This window comes from Pantherophis guttatus, chromosome 1 (genome assembly GCF_059756535.1).
Source record: "Pantherophis guttatus breed Tessera chromosome 1, ASM5975653v1, whole genome shotgun sequence".
In the NCBI taxonomy this organism is placed as follows: Eukaryota; Metazoa; Chordata; class Lepidosauria; order Squamata; family Colubridae; genus Pantherophis; species Pantherophis guttatus.
This window is the reverse complement of record NC_142063.1, coordinates 89430802-89448428: the sequence shown is the minus strand read 5'-3', so window position 1 is coordinate 89448428 and position 17627 is coordinate 89430802. Positions and strand designations below refer to the sequence as shown.

The following is a 17627-nucleotide window of genomic DNA, read 5'->3' as shown; positions in this document are numbered from 1 at the left end:
CAGAATAAATGTCTGCAATATCTTTTTCTTTAAATGGTCAAAGGTTTCTGATAATGGTAATCCTATAAATCAAGGAACCATTAAAACAACGCATTTTTAAAATGGAAGTTCCATTTCCTTCATGAATGCTCTGTTTACATTTTCTGATGCATATATGTGCTAAAAAATAAACATACAAATGTACAAACATCGCTACTTTCTTTCTTTAACTTTATGCTTTATTTAATTCAGTAGCACTAATTTTCTGCTAGGCTTTTTAGAATAATATTGCAAAAGCTTTATAATGAGAGTGTCTTGGATACCTTCCCCATCATTTGTGGGGAGGACATGTAAATATACATAAGACACAATGGTTTGGATGATGGAATTTAAATTATCTGGAGGGACTAGGGTAAAGAGCTAATATTGATCTGTTTATAAAACCAGAAGGTTAGTTCCAAATAATAAAACCAATCCTATTGCTTACTCCTTTTAATTTTATTGTTTTGCATTTGTTTAATCAAATCCTAAAGTGAGCAGCAACAAAGGGAAAAAAAATATTCAGTGGTTATTCAACTGGATAGAAAAAGAAAACAGTGGACCATATTTCTTCTGAAATATGCCTGCTTATTAATGTATAAAGAGGAGTGTTTCATCAGAACGAGCAAATAGTAGATCGCAGACCACTATTAGATCACCAGCCAGTTTCCAGTGGACAACAACAGCTGATTATGGGAATCTTAACAAAGAATATCTCATCTCAACAAGAAAAGGCAACAGTGCCTTTTGCTCAGAATAAATTGGCTGAGATTATTGTCTTAATTGTTAAAGAGATTCTTAGAATTTCTTTTTGGTTTGTAAATTTAAAACACATTGTTGGCTGTAGATCATGTAGTAAAGTAAATAGACTGATCAAGATTAAGTGTGTGTTGGGGGAAGTTTGATATCAAAATGGTTAACGTTGAATGAAATATTAAGAGGTTATGATGCATGTAATACTATCCAACCAACAAAATGAGACATGAAATATCATCTTTCTTTCCTGTGTATCCTAGAATTTCACTGTTTTTTAAAAGATAGTCTATAACATGTGGTTCAGATAAACATTCCTCTTGATTTATGGGACAATGTACTGCTTTTATCCAAACATGAATTGCACACAGATCTTTTATGTTGAGTTTGAAATCTTTGAAATTATAAAAGAGTATTGCTAAATATCTGGGTAACGTATGAAATTACATAGTTTAAAAACATCCCAGGAATGCAAGTTTCATTATCTTTACCTTTGGTAAAATTGTATCCAATTCCCCAAATGTCAATTTAATGTACGTTCTTATAGATTCAATCAGATATTGTTCAATCCCATGAGTTTTCTTCTCTCATGCTGGCAAACAACTGTTTACCAATTTGGATGAAAACACAATTTTATTTACTTCATTTTTTTATAAGAACTTGCTTTCAGCAAAACTTGGAATAAAATATCATATATTTTATTGAATGTTGGGAAAATTGAGTTATATCATAAAAATACTATGATGCTTCAATTTTGTTTTAAATTTCAAAGATTGTGACTCTAAAACCATATTATATATTTCTATATTTGAAAAACATTCATACTTATTACTATTGCTAATTTCAATGTAGTTCTTTCTACTCTTTCTCCTTACCTCCTATTCCTTGTACTTTAATCCTGCTTAAATAGGGATTAATCTAATTATTAAAGTAAATAGAAAGTAATCTAATAATTCATGGATTGTATTGGCAACTTTTTAAATACAAAAGGTTACATAAGGGCTTGAAGATGCTTTAAATGTTATTCCATAGTTGTGGTTATATATAGTTAGAAGAATATAATTATGTCTCCATTCACAAGAAATATATTTCCAATGTTTATGTACAGCTACCTCCTGGAATACAACTGATCCCGGACCTCCATGCTTTTCGAAAGGCCCTGAAGACTTATTTATTCCAACAAGCTGGCCTAGCTTAAATGGTTTTAATGGGGTTTTTAAATTTTCAATTTTATTGATTCTGGGTTTTAAATTGGGAACTTTTTGATTTTGCAGATTTGGGATTTTAATTTGGAAATGTCGATGATTTAATTTATTTTGGTTTTTTCTTAACTTTTGTACTATATGTGTTTTAAGTTTGGCTGTCCACCGCCTAAGTCCCCCTGGGGAGAAAGGTGGTATATAAGTTGAATTAAATAAATAAAAATAAATAAGATATCCAGCCATGGGCATCTTTGCCCAGGTTGTATCCTTCTAAAAATCTTCTAGTTGAAGATCCAAATCATGTGTCCAGTATACATAGAGTTACAAATTCAGTGCCATAATTTATAAAAAGTTACATCAAGGTTGATCATTTTCAACCACCTTCATTTGCAAAGTGGAATAAAGAAATTGGATGGATGAAGCTTGTTTCTGTCTCTTCATTTTCAGAAAGCCACACTATTTAATTCTGAGATGTCAGATTACTTTGAAAGAATGAAAAGCAGAACTCATAAAGCTGATGACAAATACACAGACAACTCCCATATATGAAACCCATTTACTGTACCTAGTTTCTGTATTATAGAGATTAGTGTGGCTACGTAAAGAATTCAGAGAATTATACACCTTCAACACAGATTTACATTATCCCTTCTCAGTAATGCAGACCTGTCAATTTGCACCAAAAAGCGCTTTCAGAATGCCAAAAGCAACAAGTCCCTTCACCTGAGTGATTATTAAGTTTATTAGAAGCTTAACCTAGTTCTCATCTGCTAAGAAAAGCAAAGTACAGCTTGATTGGAGGGTTCTTTGGATACACAGAAACCGAAAGGTTTGCTGAACTTGAGAGAATCTCCATTTGAAGACAATGGAACCTCTTTTCAGGAAGAGGTTGCCTAGGAAATAACCTTTTCTGGTGATCATGATGGATATTGAGTTTAATGAACTAGATGATGAATGCTCAGCCTCATAAAAGAGTTTATCTGAATGCACAGGTGCATGAAGAGACAATAGCATGCAAGGGTATGCTGCCAAAGCCTAGGAGAAGATCAAAGAATAACTGATGGATAAAAGCACCAAGTCAGGACATGAACTCGCCTGATCAACAATTGCCCAAGAACAGCCACACCACACTCCAAACTACATTCTAAATTTTTAACGATGTTCTTAGCAAGATTGATGAAAAGTAGCTGGTCAGAATCCAACGCGTTTTGGTTATAACACAGGAGACAAAGAGGAACTCTTTATACAGTTTGTGTGTATGTATGAACACACATAAGGGGTGTATGTGTAAAGCATGAAGAAATTCTCTAGTTTATTTGTTGCTTTTTATCTGCTCATTATTATTATTTTTTTACCCTAGGAAATCTTTCTGGAATCAAAGATTTAAAAACCAACTTTTGGTATCTATCTGACAACTAATATATATGTTATCTGTTTACCTTAATTGGAAAAAAAATTGCTAATCAGTAATGTCTATCTCTAATTTGCTCTTCTACAATTGGCTGTAAACAAATAGCTTAAAAAAGAAAGGCCATTTTCCTCTTTGAGTAATATTATTTGCTTGGCAAAAGGCAGACAGAGAGCAAATCTGTAAATCAAGTAAATATGATAAATTAAAAAAAAAAGATCCACAGTAAAATATATGTGAAAAACCCATTGGCATTGAAAATGAAAATAAGGTTAGGGTTAGGAATAGGGTTAGGATTAGGGTAATGTCTGCTTGAAGTCTTGCCTGAAATCTAATGCTAGTGATAGGATTTTAGCGGTTTTCTAAGGAAATTGTCAGTGACAGCTTTTCTCTCGGAGTTGTTTTTGGTCCACAGTAAAATACATGGGAAAATGCTATTTTCATTGAAAATGAACTAGGATTAGGGTTAGGGCTACATCTGCTTGGACACATGGCTGAAAAGTAATGCTAGGGATAGTTTCTGAGACATTTTCTAAGGGAAGTGACAATGATAGCCTTTCGTTCAGAGCTGTTTGTGGTCCGTATTAAAATACATGGGAATATCCCATTGGCATTGAATATGAAAACTAGGGTTAGGGTTAGGATTAGTCTACTTGGAGTCATTGCTGAAATCTAATTCTAGGGATAGATTCATAGTGCTTTTCTTAGGAAAGCACAAGTGACAGCTTTTCTTCTGGAGTTGTTTGTGATCCACAGGGAAAATTCCAATACCATTGAAAATGAACTAGGTTTAGGGTTAAGGGTTACGTAGATCTTAACACTCCAAAAGCCTCTCTAGAAACATTAAGCAGCTAGTATACTCATTTGCAATGTTGATCTCCATGAGCCTTTAGAAACAGAATAACTATCTGTCGTTGAAGTAGCTTCATCATCTGATCCTTTCAGATGAGCTAAAATCTTGGACTATCAGGGTCGAAGTCATGTAGAAGTTTATATATGCCTCAGAACTTCATCCTAATAGAGACATCAATATTGTGGGTTATGTAGACTAGCTCTTCATAAATCTCACCAACAGGATGTTTAGCAAATAGGACAAAATCCTCATTTTTTTTCCCCCAGATATGAAGATGTGGCCTGAAAGGACTATTGGTAAATACATTTCTGGATTTCTTCTACTGTCCTACCTGAAATAAAACCTGAGACCTTTTTGCCTCTATAATATTCGCTCTATGAATTAGCTATGACCTCTTCTTAATCTCAGAACAGGTCTCTTAATAACTTAATAGTTTGTTACTGCTATTATTAATAAGCTTCATTGTTTCCATTTGTCATATGTTGTTAGTGCTTTAGTTTGATCTTTGGTCTATTTTATATCACTTTCTTGTTTTGCTCTAAATTGTTCTGAAGACCATGGTGGTGAAAGAGCAACAAATCCATACAAATTGAAATCAAAAGAGAATTTTACCATCTGAGCCTGGGATTTGCTAGAGTAGATGAATTACATTCCTTACAACGTTTATTACTGAAACAAGTCTGAGGCATGTTTGAACATAAAATCATTAATCCACAGAAACACTACAAAAGTATGAAACTTGAATAGTAATCTATTATTTTTCCTTTGGCTGTCAGAACAGACAAAATACATAGCCATGTATCTTGTACATGCTTAAAATATATTCATGCACACAGATAAAAGCGCAAATAAACAAGGAAAATAGAACAACTGAAGATATTACGTTAAAAAATTGCCTTGTATACAGTTCTCAGCCATCGTATCTAAAATACTTTGAAATGGGACCCTAAATATAGTATATGGTTTTGCCTTTATTCATTTTCATTAATTAATTAATTAATTAATTAATTAATTAATTAAATTTTTATACCGTCCTGTGCACCGCGCTGAGGGACTCAGGGCGGTGCACAGCCACAATAAAACACACATATCCATAAAATTTAAAAACAGTTTGAAAACATATTAAATAATTTGGCCCCTATATTATTAAAAAACTACAACAACCATTAAAATTCATGTTTAAACCAGCCATGTTTTCATTCTTTGTATTCGGTTTTCCTTTACCATAATTTCACTCTTGGGATTATTTAATTGATTTCTCACTTATTGACCTATCTCTATCTTACTATAAGATGCTACATCCAGTAATTAATAACTTAAATAAATAAATTTAATTTGCTTATTTATTTAATTAATATAATAATTCTATTAAAAATAAATAAATCTTCCACAGATTTTTCAAGATGAGAGAATAGTATTTTTTATTTTCCATGAGGTGAAAAATGGAAAATACTCATGACTGTATTATAGTAGGAAGCAGCTGAACAACTTGTCCACGTTCAGAAGCAGGATAAATAACATTTAGAAGACTACAAGCCTGTAAGGTGCACTGAAAACTCAAAAAGGCAGGAAGGGAAGCAGAAGAATGTAACGTCAAATCATTTTCGAGCTAGCACCAAGAAAGTTGTATTCCTGTAGTTACCAGGCATTGAGCTCAAATTCATTTTTACCTTTACGCACAAGCCAGTTGTGGGTTTCAGAATTTTTTACTACTGGTTCTGTGGGTGTGGCTTGGTGGGCATGGCATGGCTTGGTAGGCATGGCAGGGGAAGGTTGCTGTAAAATCTCCATCCCACCCCACTCCAGGGGAAGGAAACTGCAAAATCTCCATTTCCTCCTGATCAGGGAAGGAGCAGATCAGGAGGCAGAGAATAGATGGGGGCGGGGCCAGTCAGAGGTGGTATTTACTAGTTCTCTGAACTACTCAAAATTTCCACCACTGGTTCTCCAGAACTGGTCAGAACCTGCTGAAACCCACATCTGGCACAAGCGTAGTATGATCTAGAAGTGGATATCTTGCAGCAATGGATTAGGAATGAATGGACGAATAAGTAAAATAAATGTTCCCCTACACTGAGCTCAATGTTTGGTGATTTCACATATGTCACTTTCTTGTCAACAATACATAAGCGCTTTGCTGTTAGCTGATGCTGGAATTTTTGATGTGAAAACAATGTTCTAAAAACAAACATGGCTAGAAGTGTGCAGATCTTGATAATCACAGCAATCATATTGAGAATATAATCTGAACTAGAGCTTTATTTCAGACTGGTTTTCATATAAATAGTACAGGTTAGAAGGCTGGCCCTAAAGGTCCCCCAAATTCAGTAGCACAAATGCTTTTATAAACAAAACAAGAACTGCAGCAGGAGGACTACAGCTGATTGAAGGATGGGGAGAGAAAGAAAGAATGAGGAGAAAGGGAGAAAGAAGAATTCAGTGAACAGGATGGAGAGAACAATTTTTGGCTGGGAGGGAGTGTTCAAGTATTCAGAAGACTAGGTAAGACTTCTGAGATTACATCCTGCTCATAGCCCCTTCAACATTGACTTGTTTTATATGCTCCTGCATAGCTCTTTATGATAGCACAGGACACAAAACAGTTCTCTCATGATCATTTCTCTCACTCATTTGCTTACTTACCATATTTCATTTCACAAAAGGAATAGTAGTTTTTTTTTCTTACCCTGATGAAAAGGATCTTCTCTCCAACTCTGTACCTTCCCTGAGAAAGGCGCTCCACACAAAATTTACTAGGGCATTTACAAGGAGGGTCTTCAGAAATATGTTTGACCTGAAAACAAAGTTATAATTTCAATGTATCTTCTGCATTATTCTTCTATTATCTCAGATTATATCCAGACTCCTCTGTCAGAGATGGACTGATTTCCAGACTTTTCTAAATTGTACATCCTTCTGTATTTATAGTCTTCACATTCCTACATTTTCCAACACAGGGATTTCAATAGACATACCCACTGAGTTACAGGACCTCTTCTTTGGATACAGATAGTTAATATAACATTACTCTGCCTTGTTCCTATTACAAGGAAGGTTAAGAATTAAGTCTCTTTCTCTTATTTTAGTCTGCTGTATTCCTCCCTACAGTGGCCTTCTGGAAAGAGCTAAGAGAGCTATTAAATGGGAAGTGAATTAGAACTGTCTCATCTACCATTTTATAATCTGATTACATCATGTCCTGTTACTTCCTTAACATCTTGACTTCCTCCATAATTTTCATCTAGAACAAGAGGCCAAGTGGTATTCAAAAGTGAGGAATACTAACTTGTTGCATCCTTTCAATAGCTTCCCTGCAGATTTCTCAAACCCTGAACTTTAACTGCCCTAACTTTGTTGCTAATAATATATGAAAAATTATTTACATCTCTGCCTCTCAATCCAAAACATTATGTGCCATTACATTTTGTATTATTAATATTTATAATAAACAGTATCCTTGAGGTCTGGTCATTTGTTCAGGAATGCAGATTTTTGTTAATGCAATTAGTTAATTCAAGTTTTTTCAGTAGGAGGTGTTCACAGAACTGATTAAATATTGCTTCTGGAATTATTTTGAAGTGTGCTAAACCACACTAGCTACATACATAGAGAGAAAGATCTTCTTGCTCATTATTTTGAGAAAGACCTAAATTTCTACTGGGGTTCTACTCTGTGGATGTCTCTGGTTTTATGTATTTAATTTAAATGGTTAAAACTAAATTGCCACTAATTGAAATTCAAAATGTAACTTGTTCAGCCTCAAGGGTTGGAGTATACTTATATACACATGGGAAACATGCATTTGTACAATTCCAACTTTACACACACTGAAACACATACACTGATATATACTCATAAGTAATTCAACACTTTCCTGAACATTGTATATTTTCACCCTCAGATGACCCAACTGGATAGCAGACATGAGGCTGCTGGGCTTTCTGCCATTAATTTCAGGAAAAAATAATTCAACTAATGATTTCATTCAGCTGTTTCTTTTGTAATCATGTTGATCATCTGGTGATGGGAAGCATAGCAAAGTCTTCTAGAGTGCCTTTATATCCAAGGTCTGCATGTGGCTCCAAGAATAGAATTTTCCCAGCTTTGTTTTATATATATACACCATTATCGTGTTAGACATCCATGAGAATCAGAGCTGTATATGGAGGTGGTAATGTATTAAAGTACAGTAACTCAGTTTTGATATTTAAATTTAAAGAGCCACCATGGCGCAGTGGTTAGAATGCAGTACTGCAGGCTACTTCTGCTGACTGCTGGCTGTCTGCAGTTTGGCAGTTCGAATCTCACCAGGCTCAAGGTTGACTCAGCCTTCCATCCTTCCGAGGTGGGTAAAATGAGGAACCAGATTGTTGGGGGCAATATGCTGACTCTGTAAACTGCTTAGAGAGGGCTGTAAAAGCACTGTGAAGCGGTATATAAGTCTAAATGCTATTGCTAAATACAGAATGAACACATAATCTTTCACATACTTAATTTTATATCTAAGCTTTAGATACTACCAGGCAAACCGGTAGTAAAAAAAAAAAGCTACTGGTTCAGGTGAACCGGTAGTTAGCTACCGGTTTGGTCAAACTGGTAGTTTAAAAAAGCTACGATCCGATGATCAGCTGTGCCATGCACTTTAGCTTTGCTAGAAAGCAGGATTTCCTGCTTTCTAGCAAAGCTAAACCGTGTGGCACAGCTGATCGTTGGATTGTAGTTTTTTTAAACTACCGGTTCAACTGATAGCTGAACCGGTAACTTTTTAAATGCGCAGTGCACATTTGGTGCACACTGCACATGCGCACGCATTATTTAATGTGCATGCATGTGCACAGCATGCAGTGTGCATGCGCAGCCAGTGAACTAGTAGCAAACCAGTTCAGATTTCACCACTGCTGTTCAATGGTAGCTTTCCATACTGTTTAAGTATTTTGTGTTGCATATTCTTCCCCCTGATGACCCACCCATATAATTGCATTAAATTCACAATAAGTTGGGGTCTACTATTTTAGAAACCAGAAGTAGGTAAAACACTATTGAGCTGTGCTAATGTTTAGTATAACTAGAACTTCCTATGAACTGAAAGAACAGAAACTTCATAGCAAACAAAAAGTTTTAGTTGACTAAATTCTAATCTGATATTCAAGTACTACTGTGGATCGGCATGTGGATGAATAATGTCTACATAACACAGTGTTCCGTGATGAAAATTGACCCAATCTGTTCATGTCAAATAAAACAATGAAGATTGTTCATCTTCAAGATTGTTGAAGATGAAAACATTTCATCCACTTCAGCTTAATACGCTAGAGACCTTTGTAAATCTAGTTCATAACCCAACAATGTGTAAAGGAAGATGGAGAACAAGATAAAAAATGTTGCTAAAAAAAAATCTATTAAGGAAAGATAGTATTTTAAACTTTCTTGCATTTTTTTTAAAAAAACAAATGTATTTCTCAAATAATAAGAATAAAAACAGCTTTATTGGATCAGACTAAAGGTGAGCTAATCCAGTGATCTGTTCTCAATTGCAGCCAATCAAACAATCAACCACATAAGCAGGTCACCAAAACAAATGTTCTATCGCATATTTTATTCGTTCCATTTTAACAAGCCAGAAAATGTGTCTAGTATAAACAATGACTTCACTTTAACTAAACTTGCCCTAAGCTTAACTTAACTGGAGTCTTGCTGCTATCGCAGGGAGGGGATTGATCATCTTGGATTCTTCGTAATTGCTAGAATCTTGTACATTTCAGCAGGTTTCTTTATTTTCTTTTAGCCAAGCAGTTATATAATTTTATAACATGATGAATACGTCCACATAGGGGGCTCCAAAATGTGAGTGTATATGGGAGCAAAGGTGTGCCATTTTGCAGGATTTTCTGGAAGTGAGGCACATAAATCTGATGCCGTTTCGTAACATTAAAGCTAATGTTGCTTCAATTTATTTTCAAAATCTCATCTCTGAGATGAGATGAAAAAAAATGAAAAAAAAAAGCTGGAAAAAAAACCTAATATGAAGTCCACATACATTTTCAAACAAGTTCATCTGTAAAAGAAAACTGTTGGCATTAGGCATCATTTTTCTAGGTGTATTTGCTTTGAGAATAAAGAAAAGTCTTCTTTTCTTTAAATTGACTTCTTTCCATGATTCCATGACCTAACAAACACGGCAATGTTTCTCCTTTATTCCGTTGCTGTTTTACAAGTGGCATTCCTACCCTGTTTTCCCCAAAATAAGACATCCCCTGATAATAAGTCCAATTGGGCTTTTGAGAGCATGGCAGTAAGGCAAAGTGCTTATTTCAGGGTTCAAAAAAACGTAAGACAGGGTCTTATTTTCAGGGAAACACAGTAGTATAGTAACAACACATAGATAAGATTTATTCTTGATATATAATACATTGTGTGTGTGTATATATGTGTGTGTGTGTGTGTGTGTGTGTGTGTGTGTGTGTGTGTAGGTCTTTGGTTATTTGGGTTTTCTCCCGCGTAAAATTGGAAGTGTCTTGGCGATGTTTCGACAAAGTCTCATTCGTCATCTTCAGGCTAGTGTTTTCGGCTTCGTGCTTCTAGGAGCAAATATTGGTTTGATATGGTCATTTTTGTCTCCCAACAGTGTTAAAATAACATAAAGGAATTTCCTAAAATAATAGCAACCATGGAGGCAGCAGGACCATGCTTGCAAGAACGATGGGACTTACAATGCAACTTCTTAGCAGGCAGTAAATTGGGAAACGCTACCTTATATTCCTGTTTTTCTCCTGCTTTTTTCCTCTCTTGCGAGAATAATGGCTTTTCATTGTTATGCATGAACTTTGCCTCTATTTTTCTCTGACAGCCATAGTAAGAGAGTTTGAAAAGTTAAAGACACAGGAAGGGGGGGGGGAAAGTGCTGACCCTAAGAAAGTTTGCATTTCAACAAATGATACACCAAATTCCATCTGTTCATTATAGCTCTTACGTGGCACAGGGGCTTTTAAGGAGTGCTTTGTAATTCCCCGGTGGCTAGCTACACTTCTACCCTGCGATATAGGAGTTGCCATAGAAACAGGTTCTTTTAAAAGTGCCATTCTTACTTTCCCATTTAACTCTTCGTTCTCTAGAAGAAGGGTTATCGTGTTCTGCTTGTATAAGAGAAGACTGACCTGTGAACTGAACAGCAAGTATTATTCTATTAGGATAAATACCCAGATTAGCTGCATGAAGAACGTCCTAGATTTCAAGAGTGTTTTAGAGAGATGAAAAAGAAAAAGAGAAAACCTTAAGACCCTGAAACCACTGCCAGGTAGATTCAAAACATGGATCTATCATAAGCTCTTAGTCATTCTATTCAAAACTCTGCATGACCTCAGACTCTCTTCATCTCTCCACATAAATTGCCTGTACTTCTCCAATTCCACCTTCCATTTTTCAAAGCTCTTCAGCCTCCCAAAAAAGTATTCCTTGTCATTTAAATGTTCTAAGGTGATCCCTGAACACCTATTAGACATCATATCCTTTAAAATCCTATTCAATACCTTCTTAAAAGAACATTGAAGCACATTTCTTGAGATGCTAACTAGTTATATTGGGCTCATATTGGAAGCCTTCATGTCTCCAGCCAATATGAGCAATGAAGTCTATCACATTTGAATGCCACTAGCTGGGGGAACTGCTTTATACTTCTTGTTAACAAAGTTACTCCATTTCCTTTTTTCTGCTGCTTCTCTTTAAGTCTTCCACAGAACCACCTGCTTTGCATTCTCATGCAAACTGACATAGACAGCAACAGAATATTGGGTTAGATAGTCCAGTGGTATAAAGGCCTGATTCAATGTCAACAAGATAACAAATAATATTAAATAATGAACAAAATCTTAAAATCTCCTTAACTCTAGGGGATGGTGCTTATCTCTGTTTCTTAACTGAGAGACCCAGTGTTGTCTGAAGACATTTCCATGGTAATGTGGCCAGCATTACTATATACTGAGGCACACCGAACACTGTTGCCTTCCCACCGAAATGGTACCTATTTATCTACTCACATTTGCAAGCTTCCAAACTGCAATATAGCAGACACCTTGCTCTCTTATGAATTTTAAAGCACATGAAGAGGTTCTGGGATGAATATAGTGACTAGAATCCTATTACTATGCCTTTCATCTCCAATATCTATATTTCAGGATATTTGAAAAGTGACTCTGTATATATACCTTGAATGACAGAGTCCCTGAATCTTACTGTTATGATCCTTGGTAGAAAACACCCTTTAACATCCTGTGAGAAAATATGTCTTCCTCTTATTCCTTATTCCCTTTCTTTTATAATTTTATTGCATTGTATTTTGTATTTTGTTTGCTCTCACTCTACATCGCTGATGTAATTTGGAATTGGGCAATGCTTCCATTCCATTCTGTTCCATCAGCATGGAGTTAGTAACAAATGGTTCAGTGTTATAAAAAATTCATTGTGCCTTACTGCTATCAACATGTTTTTAATCAATCCCTCATTTGAACTAAATTTCCACTAAGTTCTTACATGTGTTTATTTAGTTTACTACTGTGAATTACTGTTTATATATGTGTGTGTGTGTGTGTGTGTGTGTATGCTATTCAAATCTGGAAAAAAAAATACTTATGAATCAGATGTGTAAGCCTCATATGTGTAGAGCTGCAGCTATCAGAATTCCCAAATAATACCGTCAAATGTTTTAGATTGGAGGAGACTGAAGTTGAATAAATAAGGCTCTAAGAGGTACAGTATAACAAAATAAGACTCTAAGAGGTATAACCAAACAAACTTACTGCATCATCCAGGAGTTTTCCTGTGCTCTTTTTGCCAGGTGACTTTGTTGGGGAAGGGGAAGGAGAAGGAAGAGGAGTCGAAAGTGTCTCTTCTTGTTCAATCTCTTTCTCCAGCTTTATCAATCCAGAAGGCTCTACACCAAACCTTTCAAAAGGAGAGATTGAACCCTGGACTTATAAATCAGTTACATCATATTGACACCAGTTGCTGAAAATTGTAGGGAAAAAACAAACTTCTAAAAATCACATTAGAAATTCTTGCTTAAAATAAATCCCAAGGCTTGTACTAGTTCTGAGAGTAGGCCTGAGGAAAAGCAACTACTGTATCGGTATTAACACAATCTTAACATGATATATCAACATTACCATTTAATTTTGGACTTCAGGCACAGAATCATATTTTATTTATACAGCCCTGAATTTACTGACATAGAGTTTCTGAATTGTTCTTCTTCCTAGAGGGCTCTTCCAGACAATTCCATCACTAGAAATGAACCTTTCCCCTATGACCCCACAATGCCATCACTGGTTGCATGTGATCTAATATAAAGTCAAATGATATAAAGTCAAATGAATACCAGCTTGACTAGCTGGTCAATAGAGAAAAGCTGTTTTGCACCAACCAATGTCACTACTGATTGTTCCAATTTCCAAATGATTTGAAATGGTCAGAAAAATCTGAACCATTCAAGCAAATTGAAATAATAAAGATCTGTGGTTTTAAGGGCTGATCATCCGGATGTACCCTTGGTCAAAAGGCACAACTTACTTACATTGCAGCATTGATTGCATAACTGGTCTTGTTTCATTATACAAAGCTATTGGGCATGCCCCCATTCTTTCTGGGATTAAGGAGCCTTAAGAAGATTTTCCCCTTTCAGATTTTCCAGAAATATTGAGGCTCAAAATTACTAGCCATTATGCAGGCACAAGAAGGAAGACAGGGACATGTTGGAAAAGACAGTGCTACACTATGAGACAGTGGAAATGGGTTTTTTTTTCTAATTTGTAGGGAATTTAGATATATCTAATACAAAAATGTCAGTGCCGTTTGTTATTTAACTTGTTTTATTTCTATTTTAAATTTTGTATTTATATGTTTTATTTCATGGCTGTTCACCGCCCTGAGTCCTTCGGGAGTAGGGCGGTATACAAATTTAATAAATGTAAAAAATGAAAATGAAATGTTATACAGTGCAGATCCAAGTCAAATTTACCTCATTGGCTTTTCTTTTTCTAATTCCAGACCCCAGATTTTTAATAATGCATCTAGTACAGACACACAGATGCTGAGAGGTCGTAAATTATGCTGCTCCCATTGGACCCTGACTATACACTTAGTCATCAGATATAGCTCCTGTGCTCTTCAAGTGAATTTCAAATCCATTTTCTCTTCCACTTCAACATCTTATAATACAATGTATCCTATTTCATGGTTTAAGAGTGCTTTCCCCCAGCTTAGCTGTTACCCTTATTTTGTTCCAGTCCTTTATATTAAATGGTACTACATCTACATATGCTTATATCTTGATACAATCTTTAATGAAGATTAAATTGATATGAAAATTTGATTATTCAACTCTGCTCAATCAATTCTTTTTTTCTTGTAATTTATTACTTTTTAAAAATATGGTTGGATTAGAAACAGTATTAATTTAAAAGTAATGCCAGCGAAGGATAAACTCCTTTATATAGTAATCTTTGTTATATACTTGGTTATATATACCAAGTCATATACTTGGTCTGTTGTGTGGATGTTTGGGTGGTTTAGGGGTAAGGGATTGTGGTGGGTGGGAGTGTGTTTGGGGATTGTTATACGTGTTGGACCTGGTCTTTGGGTGTTAAGTGAATTTTGTTATATGAGTATACTGTGTATACATGTACAATGACAATAAAGTTATTACTATTATTATCTTTAGTGGAAAGGTCAAATGGAGAAGAGTGAGCCTATGGGTGTCCCCAAGAGAGACACAACTTAACTTTCAGTGATAGCAAAGATCACAATAGTTAAAGATATAGATTTCTCAATGGTAATATAAGGCTAAGGAAAAGTATTCACAATGGGAGGATGTGGACAAACGCCTTCAAATTAGAGATTTGGAGACAATAATATAGATGTTTAAGAACCAATCAACCAGTCCTCAAGGAAATTAACACTTACTACCTGATTGAAGCAAGTAGGAGCTCACATACTTTGATCACATAATGCAAATGGATGATGGATTACAAACAATTATTATGTTTGCCAAGATGGGACAATGTAGAATAAAATTGATAGGCAGGATGACAGATATTTCTCTGGAAGAGCTCTAGACTGTCATCAGATAAAGGTCAAGACACAAGATATGTGTCCATACATCACCAGGAATCAATAGCAATTAACTATAAATTCTGGAACTTGCAAGCCTAATGGACCTGGAAGGAAATTGTGTAATAGGGAGGAGTTTCTCACTTCATATCCTTCTGAGAATTAATATTCTTTATTGTATGTCCCTCTAGGGATCTAAGAGACATCTCTGAATTTTTTTTCCTTCCCTTTTGAGTTCCCTGTAAGTGCAAAATGATGGAAGTATTCCATTCCATAAGATGCCTCCATTCTGTTTGGAATTCCATGTTCTCTATATGAAAAACCTTAATTGCCTAAAATACCTTTAGTGAAAAGGGTAGGGTACACAAGTTTATTTCCCTCAGGGAGATGATGGCCACAAACAAAAACCCAATTTTTGCCCACACCTGATTTTCTCAGTCCGGCATGGCAGCTTTAATACAGCAGTTTTTTAATGTAAAAAGGAATTATTTTAAAGCAACGGGTTTATGTAGCCATCTTACCATATCTATATTTTACTGAACCTTATACATTTAGACTGAGATTAGCCCTGGGTGGGCAGACTGTCATTCATGATTTATCTTGGCAGGCATACCTTTTGCCTTCCTCACAGCATTATCTTTTGGTCTGTTTGTATTTCTATTGTTGGTTAATATTATCTGCTGTTGTTTCTGTCAAATATTTTCACTTGAAGTACTAAAGGCAATGGGGGTGGCCCCCTTTTCCCCTCAGCATATACATGGCATATACAAGACTTCAGCCCACCACGGGAGCTGGCATGCCTGCAAAATTCTTACATCAAAAGTTGGGCATTTGTCGAGATAATGGTATGAACTCTTATTACTTCCCTATCCAGTCTGGAACAGTGTTATCATCCATGGCCCAATGTTTGAAAGTTTGCTCTGTGTTCTTTCAAACTTTGGAAACATTAAAAAGTCAAGTTGGGTTTATTTACTTATTTACATTTACTTTGCCTCTCCATCATTTCTGCTCCTTTTTCCTAGCTTTTTGCTGTTAGCACTGTAACAAAATTTCTTTTTCATCTCCTGTCATTAATGGGTTAACTACTTCGACACAAAATAAGTCAAAAGTTGTCTCAACTTGGTTTTATTTGTGCTGGAGTAGACTGAAAAAAACACAGTCCATATGAGAAGAGAATGACGATGATGATGCAAAGAGAGATTACCATATTACTGTTTACAATAAGGACCCAAAGCAAAATGATCCCAGTTATTGAAGCAAATACTCTGACTTGAACACATCAAATACTCTATGGAGGGATCAGTCCTCTATAACAGATTTGTTTTCAGGTTGATTTTTTCCCCCAGCTTTTTGAAATGACATACAAGCTCTATCACTTAAAAAAAAAAAAAAAAAAAAAAAAAAACACCACCTTGACTGTTTTGTTTGAACAACTGCCCCCAATATGCTCTACATGTTCTAATAGTTGGACCTTTGCCTTGACCCAGACTAGTATAAATGTTAGTTTGACAGTGCACTGAACCACTAATTCTCTCCATTTCTCCTGCTGCCAAGGGTGACATTCTTGCTCATTCTTTAAATAAGTTTGCCTACCTGGCTGCAATCCTTCCAAGTTCAAGCAAACAAAGGCACACTTCTCTGGGCTGCTTGTGGAGGACTGTAAAAGCAAATTAGAGACAAAAAATATTTATGGGAAAGGCATTTGAAGCACTTGATGATACATGCTTGTAATATGTTGAATACTAAACTACAGGATTGAATGGCTGACATAGATAAATGACAGTAAGGCTCAGTGGTGAAATTTACATTTTTTTACTACCGGTTCTGTGGACATGGCTTGGTGGGTGTGGCTTGGTGGGCATGGCAGGGGAAGGATACTGCAAAATCTCCATTCCCACCCCAGTCCAGGGAAAGGATACTGCAAAATCCCCATTCCCTCCCACTCCTTGGGGAAGGATATTGTAAAAACTCCATTCCCACCCCACTCTGGGACCAGAGGTGGTATTTGTCGGTTCTCCGAACTACTCAAAGTTTCCGCTATCGGTTCTCCAGAACCTGTCAGAACCTGCTGGATTTCACCCCTGGTAAGGCTACAACAGTTTATTGAAAAATTAAGATCCTGGACAGCATGTGCTGTTTTAGAAGAAGACAACTGTTGTCAGATGACATCTGATGTGAAACATGCAGGCTTCATTTAAAGACAAGAAATTAATAGGTTTTTTTTAAATCCCTCTATTCCTCAGTAAATTGATGTAAATGATTAATTCATTAATTAATCATTATGAGTAAGTCA

At 35.6% G+C, this 17627-nt stretch overlaps 1 protein-coding gene across 3 annotated transcripts in view; it reads right to left on the bottom strand.

Annotated features, from left to right (window-relative positions):
* GAS2 (growth arrest specific 2) overlaps positions 1–17627 on the bottom strand; it is a 125892-nt gene that overhangs the window by 22010 nt on the left and 86255 nt on the right. For all 3 annotated transcript variants that reach the window (XM_034417243.3, XM_034417244.3, XM_034417245.2), the window contains exons 5-7: positions 16928–16991; positions 13027–13171; positions 6921–7028 (exon numbers count right to left, since the gene is read on the bottom strand). In XM_034417243.3, the coding sequence (XP_034273134.1) occupies positions 6921–7028; positions 13027–13171; positions 16928–16991 (317 nt within the window). The remainder of the gene's footprint in view (positions 1–6920; positions 7029–13026; positions 13172–16927; positions 16992–17627) is intronic.